General features: G+C 45.8%; 1 protein-coding gene across 1 annotated transcript in view; it reads right to left on the reverse strand.

Moving 5' to 3' along the window:
* ITFG1 (integrin alpha FG-GAP repeat containing 1) overlaps positions 1 to 12,768 on the reverse strand; it is a 1,870,060-nt gene that overhangs the window by 1,642,757 nt on the left and 214,535 nt on the right. Inside the window, exon 7 of the mRNA XM_085639265.1 lies at positions 1,954 to 2,012. Coding sequence (XP_085495391.1) covers positions 1,954 to 2,012 — 59 coding nt within the window. The remainder of the gene's footprint in view (positions 1 to 1,953; positions 2,013 to 12,768) is intronic.

Below are 12,768 nucleotides of genomic sequence, written 5' to 3' on the forward strand. Positions count from 1 at the left end.
TGGGGTTCTTGGGGGACACATTCACAAAGGCAAGGTGGTTATGACTTGTCTAACCGCTCTTTTTACATGTTTTTTCCCTTTGTTTTTACTCCCCCCCTCAGAGTGCGAGAGAGAAAATGGCGGCCGCCGCTTCCTGGTTTCGAACGATTCGAATGTTTACTAAGATCTAACAGCCAATCAGAATCGCGCTCGCGCACGGCACCGTACGCGTACGGTAAGCGCACCATAAGCGCACCGTAAGCTGGCTCAGATATATATATTGATTTAAATGCTATTTTCTCAGGAACTACTGAACAGATTTACACCTGACCTACAAAAGGCACTTCCTTGACCTGAGGACTACCTCTCTGCCAAATTTCAAGTAACTCTGTTCAGCCGTTCGGGCTGTAGCTGTGTCTAAAGGTCCTATGGAAAAATGCATGGGAAAAACGCGTTTTGGGACCCCCCTTTTTTCTCAGCCCCCGCTTGACGAATCCCCCGAGACTTTCAGGGAAGGAGCGGAGCGTAGCGCCCCACCTATTTTGAAAATTTCGCGAGGATTCGTCGACCGGCGCAAAAGTTATTCCAAATAGAATGTTGCGGATTTACTATGGAAACGTGGTCCTAACTATAACTACCTACTGGCGACCGCCAGTAGGTAATATATATATATATATTTATTTCCTGGGCTCTTCACGGAGCTCGTGGAGTTCCAGAGCAGAGTTTTTTCCTCACACGACAACGGTAAGTTGATGAGCGCGAGCAAGGAAAATCCAACGCTAGACAACTTCCCAGCGAGATTTCTCAACATGGGCGGTCGCTACTGCTCGCGATGAGAAACCTTCCGTTCGCATTGAGGAAGATGCTGCTCAAGTAGAACTTCTACTTGGCCAGCAGAAAGAAGCAGCGCCCTCTTGCACTGTGCGAGGTGCCGTTCACGCTGATTTTACAGCGCAGGACAAAGACTGAGCACTAAAAATCTATGCGAACGGCGCAAGGTAACCCACTCTGTCGCTCGCAGAACTCGGCAGAGCTTGGCAGGGATGTTTTGTCACCTCACGGAGTTCTGCAAACTCTGCCCAGGCTTAAAAAATACACACACAAACGCACACGCACGCACAATAAAGCCGGAGTGTAGGAAGCAAGTAGAGAGATTGTACTATTGTACTCCATTAAGTGTGAATTGGTAATCTTGTGGGAGTTAGGTATGGCAGAAAAAGGAGGAGGGCATGTTTGTATGGAGGTAATAGGAGATTCCCGCCGGTAATTATTAATCACCAAAAAGTATTTCACATTTATTTCGATTTCAATAAAAAAAGATGCCTTTTGTGCATATCTAACATTAGATTTTAGGATTTTTATTTGTTTTCTCATTTTTGACAAATTTACCACAGAATTAACAACTTTCACTGCCGAAAAGAATAATATTTAAGGTCATCAAGCTAATGTTACACCACCCACACGAATTAATAGCCCAAAACGCTCTGATGTGTTTCCCAGATCAAAACTGTCATGAGATTCTTCAACGCCAAGCGACAAACATAAAAAAGCATTATCCCAGAGGCAAAAAGACTGAGAAATTAATCTTGGAAAATAGGCTTTTCTTCACATCCCATCATGCTGACAAATTAAATGATGATAACCTCTTAGAACAGCTGACAACACCACGGGAGCTCCGCTAACGTGAACATTTGGAGAAACTGATTGGTTTAATTGGCAGTAATGCAAAACACTGCTGCAGAGAAATTGAATCATCTCATCCAGAACTACTTGGAAAACTGAATTGAACCGAAAAATTACGGAGTCTGAACTTTAGTCCTATTTATCTGTGCGAGCACAAACATAAGCAGTAGAGACTGGAGAGTTATCACATCAAATGGGAAATCACTGAAAATGCCTTTTATTATGACCGTGTTATTAAGACGAACAATACAACCAATTAAGATAATTAAAAAAGAACACATTTTGTCTTACCTGGTTTAGCCAAGTCTCAAAAAGAATTTCCTTGTTTGATAGTGAAGTGAGAAACAGATCTGAGAAGAAAAGGGAGAATTGCTGTAAACCAATTGCACCTCTCAGTTCATAACAACGAAATTCTACCTTCTGGGTGTACATTTCAACATGAAACAGAATGTAATCCATCGTTTGTCCAACAGCCGAAAGGTATGTGGGATCAAAATACTGAAGATTAAGAGGGCCACATTGAGACACAGAGGAAGGAGTCAAGAGTGAAGGTGTGCACTTATGAGAGATCAAGCAAGTGCCATGAGAGAGAAGAGAAGGGCTATGAGGGAAAGACGTGAGGTGTAGGGAGAGGTTGGGAGTCTTGAGTAACAGAACTGACATAGACAAGTACAAGAAGACACAGGTCATTGACAAGCAAGCAACTGCCAGAAGACCCATGGCGAGGGCAAGGCGGATCAGGCGATAGCACACACCCTATTTTACCATAACCCTCTGATAATGGGGGCGAGATCGGGATTCCAACCTCACCTATAATCACCTGGGGGCTCCATAGCGTAATGCTGGGGAATAGGACATTTAGAAAAGCTCCAGGGGAGGAAATTTGCAACTATGTTAGAGAAAATCAAGGTACAGCATCGGGCGTTCTGATAGAGTGGGAGGCATTTAAAAAAGTCATTACATGCCATTGTATCAGTGAAACAGAGAGAACACAGAAGAGGTCACGAAAAAAAACTGCTGACACTGGATGAATTCTTACATAGCATTAAGAAACAGGACCCACAAATCAGCTAAACGCTTCAGAAGCAGAGAGTGAAGAATGACTCTAAAGTAGTACAGCTGAGATGCCTGGACTTTAATGAATATCTGGCCTGAGCACATAGCCAGGGGGAAAAGATCGGGCATCTACTAGAATGACTGTCCATTGCGGCAAAATGTAGGGGCGACATCTTTCACCTATGCCCTTTGCCAAAATAATGTTGTTTAGTTTTCACCCTATGGCATAAACTGCTTGTTTGCGGACAGTATAACTGTTGGTATGGTCCCAGATTGATTCCATGCACCCTCTCAGGATATGTCGTCCATATAGGCCAGCTAGCTCACAGTGCCACCATAAGCCCCCTTAACCCTAGACGGGTAGTAAATGGTTCTGGCAACCACTGAACATGACAACGTTGACCCCCCCCCCCAGGAATCGTGGTAACAGATCTAGAAACCTTATGATCAGTCACTCGTGCTCTCTTTCTCTTGTGCTCTCTTTCTCTCAGAGAAATATACAAGGAATACACAGTGGGACGTTTTCAATATTTATTGAACCAACATGATTTTTGTATAAAATATATGTACTGCAATGATCAATAGACAAAAGCCAATAAAAGTTATTAGCAGTATTAGGACAATGAACAGAATGAAAAGTTCCACCATCGAGCTAAAACAATGTATATATGCAAGCATATAAAACAACATAGAAATCTGACATACTCCTACTATGCATTTCCTAACCTAAGTTTCTAGGGCATGTGTGCTCTGCCAAGAATCCCAGTACTATATGATCCAAACCTTGCTACCTGAAAGGAAAGAATGTAGGTCTCCGTTTTGGTCACAAGCTGGACACCCCTCGTAGAGATATCAGAAGGCAGCTGGGCCATAACATCAGCATGTAAAGACCTTGACAATGACAGCAAAGTGCTCTTCTACCAACACCCGGAAACAGATGTTTATTTATAACAAAAGGCATCCTTGCCTTGGGCGGAGATCTTGGTCAGGCCGCCGTTGTTTATGTGTTATAAATAGCTCTGTCGCCATATGTAATAAACAAACAATCACATATGCACAATGTTATGTATTAACCTTGTGCATGATGTGTCAAGGTATGATGATAGTATACTTGCGAAGTTGGTTTTTAAGCAAGTATAGTTTCCTAGAAACAAATGCCCATTTTCACAGTTGCAAATGTGTGGCAAAAGTAATTGTGTGAGAGTAAAGTCAACTTTAGGAAGAAACCCATGTAAAAAATGGCAGTGTTTCCCTCTAGACCTAAATGGGACACATGAGAATAACCAGAGTGTAGAACAAAGAAAGGGTGATAGCCTTAGTAGATAGGACACACACATATATTTCTATGTGAACAACATGATATTGCTACTGAGAGGTAAAGCTTCACCAGAGCAGGCTTGATGGTACTATTCATTGAGGACTTTAGGAGAATATCTTGCCTTAAAGTTAATTGGTCTGAAATGTTTGCATACCTGATATACCTAGAACTAATTATTAAACCAAAGCAATTATAGACCTTGAATATCAAATGGGATGCTAAATGTTTAGATATCTGGGAGGTGAAAATTTTGCACCAGGACGACGACAATGGCAGGGTACCTAGGATACGCACTGAAATCACTGAGAGGGAGCATCGATTTTTGGAAGAGATTACAATTGTCAGTAATGGGGTAGACAGCCCTATCTAAAATGGTGATGCTAACCAGGCTTTTACATTACTCTTTCAACCTACCAATCTGGGCCCTATCTAAATGGTTCAGGGATTTACATGAACTCTCTCTGGATTCCCAGACAGCGAGCTCTACTACCTAGCAGTGCAGATTGAGTGAATTGCAAGGTGATTGGAGAGGGGACCTTCCTCAAGAGAAAGGGGCCCTGGGAATTGAGGGTACTTATAGACTGCTTATAGTTTTGCTCTTAAATAAAAGTGGAATAACACACAAATATTCAAAACTGGTGATAATATCTCAGATATGTGGGAAGAGAAGTGTGTAAACAAAACACCAGTCATCCCACAATACGCCCTCTCTCAACCCACTGTAGAGCCTCATAAAGTACCCTAGATGCGATTACTGCAGTGCAGAATTCCATTACATGGCTTGGAGCTTTCACACCATCATGTTTTGGAAGAATACATCAGAACTCCCACATCAACCTATGATAGAGATGGTCTGTACTCCTTTGAGGACGGCCTATTCCATTGACCGAAACAGAAGAAGGCAGGTGTTGGGGGGCTCCCGGGGTGACTCAGAGGCTCTCATTGACTCAGATGTCCTGCTGCTACAGGTACAAGAGCACGGCGGGCCCTTTAATTCCCCCTGGACTCCCTGATGGGAAGAACCTGCATGCGCGACGTCTACTCCGGAACACCAATCAGCGAGCAGCTGTGTGGAGAAGAAGGAAGTGCCCGCTCATCCTGGCGCGCACGCCGAGGAGCGAAAGGAAGTAGGCGCGGAGGAGAAGACGCTAGAAGAAGACGCTGGGGACATCGCAAAGGCAGCTACGACCAAGGCTCCTGCCCGTGGGGAGTTACCCGGAGGAGGATGACACTGCGATTCGCCCCGTTACGCCCAGGAGGAGGATGGCTGGAGCAGGTAAGCTACCGCATACGGGGGCTCACACAGTCACAGGGAGGATATGGGCAGTTTGTGGGTGGTCACCGCACAGCACTTCTTCTCTGGGCTCCACCTTTCCGTTTTGCCGTTGGTAATCCCTCACGCTCCCCTTCCCCGTGTTTTCAAGATTGAACAACGTCCACTGATCCATGGCCTATTTTTCTTTTAATTTATTTCCTGCCATGTCCTGGACGACCGCAGAGGAGAACTAGGAAACTCCTATCTCCCGACATTCGTCGTACCAGTGAAAAGGAACTGCTCCTGGAACTTGACTCCCTTGGGACTCTTTCTTTACTTTTGATTCTGTGAATAAACAAATCCCAACTTGAGTGTTAAAACGCCTCCTCGCTTCCTTTGGGGACACGCGCCTTCTACCTTTCCCCCTAGCAGCCGACAAAGTGGTGGAGAATGCGGGCAAACTCTATCTGAAATAAGATGGAACAAATAATCGCCCAGATGAGAGAGGCCCAGAACTAACTCGAATGGGCCAAGGAAAAAAACACCAGTCAGGCTGAGATGGATCGGGCTGTCTTCTCCTTGGCTATGCAAACCCAGGCAGACAACGTTACAAAGCTCACAGAGGGGCAGACATAACTGCTACAGGTTTTGGGACAAGGGAGAGCTCCTGCTTTACCCGGAACGGTGATACCGCTACAAAAGTAAGTCCGTGGCGAGGATCCGGTGCATTTCTTTTTTACTTCGAGCGAGCTGCCAGGGCTAGCGCTTGGCCTGCCGACCGGTGGCCCTTTTACCTGGGGTCTCTACTCACTGGCGAGGCGCAGGTCATGTATCAGATAGCCAATTGAGATGGAACCACAGTATATATGACCAAGTGAAACTGTTTATACAGATAGACTAGGGGTTGATGAAGAAGCCCACCGCCTTCGCTTTCGACAGGAACGGGGGGCCCCAGGAGACACCCCAAAGACTCTTTTTTACAAGATAAACGAGGCAGCAGACCGCTGGCTAAAGCCGATGGAGGCCTTACAAGAAGAAATCATAGATAAAATATATCTAGAGCAGTTCCTGGAAGCACTACCTTATAGTACCCCAGAGATGGTTGAGACATCACGCGGGACTAACTCTAGAACATGCTGGGGAAATGGCCACGTCCTATGCACGGGCTCAAAACAGGAGTCTTGTGAAGGAGCCTGAAAAGTCTGTGAAGCCCCTACAGTGGGGGAAAAACGTAAAGAAACCTACCAAAACCTTCAGTGATTCCCTGAAACCACGATCGGGACGAATTGAGGTTTTTCCTTCGACCGGACCTCAATGCTTCGAGTGCGGGGACTGGGGCCATATAGCCAAGCTCTGCAGGAAGAGGAACGAAAAGAAGGAAGACGAGCCCATGGACGTCAGCTACCTGCCTCAGTCAATCCTGTACGCTCAGGAGACTGGCCGGGTGTTTTATGTGAGTCTGAGACCACCCTACAAACTGCCCTTTTGGACTCTGGCTGTAAGCACTCTGTTGTACGACACAAGCTTATTCCCCCCTCACCTCTCTTATCCGGCAGATATGTTTCTATCAGATGTGTACATGGGGACATTAAACAATACCCCCTAGCCGGAATAACCTTACAAACACAAAAAGGGCTAGAAGTTACAGCTGATGTAGGGGCTCTACCTCACCTCCCTGAACCTTTAATCATCGGTATAGATAACCCTTCGTTTTCTGATCTGTTAGGTGAGACCCTCAAAACAGGTTCACACACCCAAAGGCAACACAACAGTCTACTGACATCCGAGCCATGGGCTATCGATACTCACTTCAGAACTGCCCAACTCATTGATAGTTCTCTTATCAATCCCTGGCAAAGCGCCAAAGACACCCTTAACGCCCATAAACGGGCGTATCCATGTTTTATAGAGAAAAATGGCCTCCTGTATAGGGTATCCAAGGAAGGCGAAGAACCCCAACTGTTGGTCCCTGTGGGTTTTAGGGACCAAATACTGTTCTTTGTGCACTCCCACCTCCTGTAAGGTCATTGTGGGGCTGAAAAAAAACCTCTCAAGCCATACTTCGTAGCTTCTTTTGGCTCGGGGGTCCACACTCAAGTTAGAAAGTACTGCCAGGAATGCACTATTTGCCAAAGGAAAAACCCTTACATCCCTCCAAAAGCCCCCTTGAACCCTCTCCCTATCATTGGAAAACCATTCGAGTGGGTGGGAATGGACCTTATAGGACCCCTTCCTAAATCTACAAGGGGTTGTCAATATGTCCTTGTGACTGTCGATTATGCAACCAGATATCCAGAAGCGTTGCCCTTACATTCTGCTAATACCACCACCATAGCCCAGAGACTTATAGAAGTATTCTCCAGAATGGGATTTCCCAGAGAAATAATAACCGACCAGGGAACCACCTTCGTGTCGAGACTGATGAAACAAGTCTGTAGCCAGTTAAACATCAGACACATAAAAACCTCAGTTTACCACCTTCAAACGGATGGTTTAGTAGAGCGATATAACGGCAACCTAAAGCTTACCCTTAAGAAACTCCTTACAAGGTATGGGAAACACTGGGACCAACTCCTCCCTTTGGCGTTGTTCGTTATCCGAAGCCAAGTACAGACTAGCCTTGGGGTATCCCCCTTTGAACACCTCTTTGGTAGGAGACCATGTACACTTCTGGAAATCACCAAGGACAGTTGGGAAAAGGATAGCGCCCATGAGGCCCAGACCTTGTTAGACTACGCAAACCAGGTCAAAGCCCGGCTTCATAAACTGAGGACCTTAGCTCATGACTCCCTTGAGAAAGCCCAAGAAAAACAAAAGCTGACGTATGACAAAGGCAAACGCTTAAGAGAATTTAAAGTGGGTGACTGGGCTCTAATACTACTTCCCTCCTCTACCCACAAGTTAAGGAAGGAATGGCATGGACCCTATCCAGTAGTAAGGAAGGTAGGAAAAACCACCTATTTCCTAACCCTGTCCTCAACTAAGACTCAAATGTATCATATAAACCTTCTTAAGAAATGGCTGGGTCCTCCACCAAATAAAGCACATACAGTCCCACGTCTTGCTGTACACAACTGTGTCATCTGGGTCTATTTACTCCGAGCTAAGAGCTGCCCACTTACACATAAATGCAAAAAAATCCAGGTTCGCCTTTCGGAATGTGAAGTACCTAGGGTATTTGCTGGGGAAAGGCATGATAGAACCCCAAACAGAAAAAGTGAGGGGTATTCAGGACACCCCTTTTTTGGGCCTGTTCGGATATTACTGACGTTTCATTTCACACTTTGCGGACATAGCCGCTCCTCTTACAGATCTACTAAAAGAATCGGCCACAACCTCCCAAATCCGCACCCCACCCCCCCCCAGAAAAAGAGTTGTTAACCTTCCAGACCCTGAAAACGGCTCTGACCACCTCACCGGTATTGCCGACACCTGACTTCCGAAAACCTTTTGTAGTACAAACAGATGCTTCCGGGGTTGGTATCGGTGCGGTTCTGTCACAACATGACAACGAGGGATTGGAAAGGCCTGTTCTATACATCAGCAGGAAGCTCTTCCCTACAGACCGGGTCTACCCTACCATTGAGAAGGAGTGTTTAGCAGTGAGATGGAGTGTAGAAAAACTGCGCATTTACCTCGAAGGTCGCCCTTTTGTGTTTTACACTGATCACGCCCCTTTGACTTGGCTCCAGCGTAACAAGGGATGCAATGACTGGATACTCCGGTGGTTTCTGGCGCTCCAACTGTTCCAATTTGAGGGCCGTCACCACAAAGGTTCAGAGCAGGACAATGCTGATTTCCTGTCCCGTTTTCCTCTTTCCCCCGATCGGGGAAAGCCTGGGGGAAGGGTGTCTCGGGGCGCTCCCGGGGTGACTAACTCAGAGGCTCTCATTGACTCAGATGTCCTGCTGCTACAGGTACAAGAGCACGGTGGGCCCTTTAATTCCCCCTGGACTCCCCTAGAGGAAGAACCTGCGTGTGTGACGTCTACTCCGGAACACCAATCAGCGAACAGCTGTGGGGAGCAGAAGGAAGTGCCCGCTCATCCTGGCGTGCACGCCGAGCGAAAGGAAGTAGGCGTGGAGGAGAAGACGCTAGAAGAAGACACTGGGGACGTCGCAGAGGCAGCTACGACCAAGGCTCCTGCCCGTGGAGAGTTACCCGGAGGACAGCACCGCGATTTGCCCCGCCATGCTCCAGGAGGAGGGTGGCTGGAGCAGGTACGCTACCGCATATGGGGGCTCACACAGTCACGGGGAGGGTACGGGTAGTTTGTGGGTGGTCACTGCACAGCACATCACATCTTCTCTGGTCTCCACCGTTCTCTCACGCTCCACTTCCACATCTTTTCAAGATTGAACAACATCCACTGATCCATGGCCTATTTTTCTTTTATTTCCTGCCATGTCCTAGACGACCGCGGAGGAGAACTAGGAAGCTCCTATCTCCCGACATTCCTGGTACTGGTGAAAAGGAACCGCTCCTTGCACTTGACTCCCTTGGGACTCTTTCTTTACTTTTGTTTCTGTGAATAAACGAACCCCAACTTGAGTGTTAAAACGTCTACACGATTCCTTTGGGGACACGCGCCTTCTACCTTTCCCCCTTGCATCCGACAGCAGGCTAGAGATTAATAGATTTATCACTAGGCTTTATCTAGATGAATATAGCAATACATTAGAACTAAACAACAAAAACAATGATTAAAAACTGGAGGAATGCTCTAATAAAATGGTCAATGAGTAAGTGGGCTAGTACTAAAAGGTACATACATGAATAAGTGACAAGAGACTTGGCGGGAAAGACAAAGAGAATGTGACAAGACAGGATGGATGAATGAAGACATGCAGTCTCCAAGGCATGCAGAATTATTCCTGAAAGAGCCAAAACCACTGATATGACATTTTGGATGAGTGGAATCAGAGAAGGAGCAAGTGCCAAGTAACAAAGCTAGTGGTACAACAGTAAGGGCTAGTGCCATGAAGTCGAAAGAAAGCATCACCAGGCCAGGGTCCCTTGAATGAGAAAAGATCAATGGCTCATCAGCCTCAGGGCTAGAAGTGTTTTTTGCAGCCAACCAGGGAGTAGTGAGGTTGGGCAGGATCCACAATGGATAAGGCTTATCTGTTCACCAGCAGTTTGTTATTCTGGGCACTGAGGCATAACAAGAAGTCACTTGCAGTACTATATTCAGACAGCACTGGACAGCAGACAACACAGCACTAGACACATGACAACATAACACTGCATTGACTGACCCTGGGAACACTAGACAGAACATATAAACATCAATGAGCAGTACTTCTGTGGCAGGCTGCCTACATAATTAAGCAGAGTTTGTTTTGAGGGCAAAGGCAAAAACAAATCACCTATCACACATTTGTTTCTTAGGGTGCTGAGCAGGGTCCATCACCGGGCAGCAATTGTTTCTGACAAATACAGAACTAAACAGACAGCAGCGTGTATCATTTAAGGATGTTTGAAAAGGCTCACCTTTTGGGGTTCTTCAACATAATGCCTTTTTACAAACAGTAAAGACCACCTCAGTCCAGGTGGTGTGCGGGAGCCTCATTTGGCTCGTCACTTCCCTCAGATACAGGCTGTAATTATGACCTTTCTGACGCCTACAAAAGGAGGTGCTAGTGGCCAGGGGCTCTCCACAGGAGCTGTGACACTCGTAAAAGCCTGTGAGGTTACACACTGGTGAGCAAAATGTTGTAGTAATTTGCTTGGACTCATCTCCATTTATTTATTTTATTTCATTTATATAGTGCACTGCTCATCTCCGAAGGGACACCCCAGCACTAGGACTGACCTACAAAATACAGTGGTTAGTAGGGGAACTTTATACAGAGGTAAAAGTTGGACTACTTTTCATACTGAACAGGTTTAAGCCTGTTATGGATTGGGAGGAAACTGAAAATGCCTCGTATAAGATGGAAGAGCGATCAAATGAGTAGCTGTCAAATTGAGAAAGAATGGACCCCCCCCCTTCCCGGGCTCAGTTAATTTGATTCTGCAAAAGAGAGCTAGAGCTGCTAGACCGAAGATTCCTAGTTGGTATATATCTCCAGAGCACTAGTGCCATAAACAGGTATGTGAGTACTTCAGAGTAATTTTAACATCGCCCGCTCCCTCACAGGTAGCCAGTGAAGCTTGTCCAGATTGATGGGGGAGGAGTCCCTGGAGGAGCTATTAAGAATCAGTCACCCAGTCGTGTTTTGAATGCTCTGCAGTCATTCCCACATATAGTGAATTACCATATTCAAGACGACTGACTATCAAACACTGCACAAAGGTCTTCCTGCAGCTATGGGGCACCCATTGTAAGATCTTCCGGATCATCCTCAGTAGGCCAAAGCAGACTCCACAAACTGCAAGCACCCATGGCACCTTCTGAATTGGTGATGGTAGCACTGGCACAGCTTCCAATTATCTGGTTCTAACTTTAATCTCAACAGTCAAGTGTAAAGGCCTCAGGCCACCTTGAGCTGCTTTGAGCCAGTGGGCAAATTCTCTAGTGTGCAGCACTTTTTGGGTATATGTTTAGTGACCTTACGGTATAAGTTTATTGCCAAATGGAAGGACTGGTCAATGGCATTGGACCTTGCTGATTCAGGGCCTGGTTAATGATGATGCTTTCTGTCTATTTATCCTGGTGGGGAGAGCAAACTTCACACCCTCTGGATAAAGGAGTGCATCAAAGGACCCAAAGCATGGATGAACGAGGCTACAACACTACACTCAGCCACTACTAACTGTAAAAGCTTACTTACATGGGAGTTTTAATGAAGAGGTTGGTATGCTAATATTATTTAGGATATTATGAACAGCAATCCTATCTCATAGTGTAATAAGCATTGTCAATGGCAATAAATTTGGCTTTAATGTGGTGGACCCTGGATTCTAACATTTACATCCCTCAACCTGCACTCACATGGGAGTATCTTTTACCTCTGGTGTACTGGGAATAGGAGCGATAACCAAGAAAGAGTATCTGCCGCTGTTGTGCAATGGAAAAAGGGCACAACCGAGAGCGCACAAAAAGAGAAAAGGAGCCTTTTGGACCATGGAAAGTGTCTTATACAAGATCTGTTTATTCATTGGTGACCTGTAAAGGAAGTCCAACCAGGATTAAACAGATGTGAGCCGAGAAATTAAGTAACAGACCTGGCAATTGCAGCTTGCACAATCTAAGGTAACAAGTGAAATATTTGGGTAAGCGAAGCAAGACTGTATTCCTAGAATTCAAACAGGATGAGAAGCTGCCTGGATCACCAACCTACTTCCTTCCACTCAGGCAAGAAATCATTTTCCTTAAGCTCTTCAAAAAGCTGCAACATGTAGCAGCCATCTTGTTGACATGTGAGCAGACAGTAAGATCAGCGCTGATAGTAAACACCAATATTTTAGTTAATAGTACCAGGGGCTGAGAGGGGGACAAGAGCCAGTGATTAGAAAACAGAACTCCAGGTCT

The sequence above is a fragment of the Triturus cristatus genome, chromosome 12, assembly GCF_964204655.1.
Source record: "Triturus cristatus chromosome 12, aTriCri1.1, whole genome shotgun sequence".
Taxonomy (NCBI): domain Eukaryota; kingdom Metazoa; phylum Chordata; class Amphibia; order Caudata; family Salamandridae; genus Triturus; species Triturus cristatus.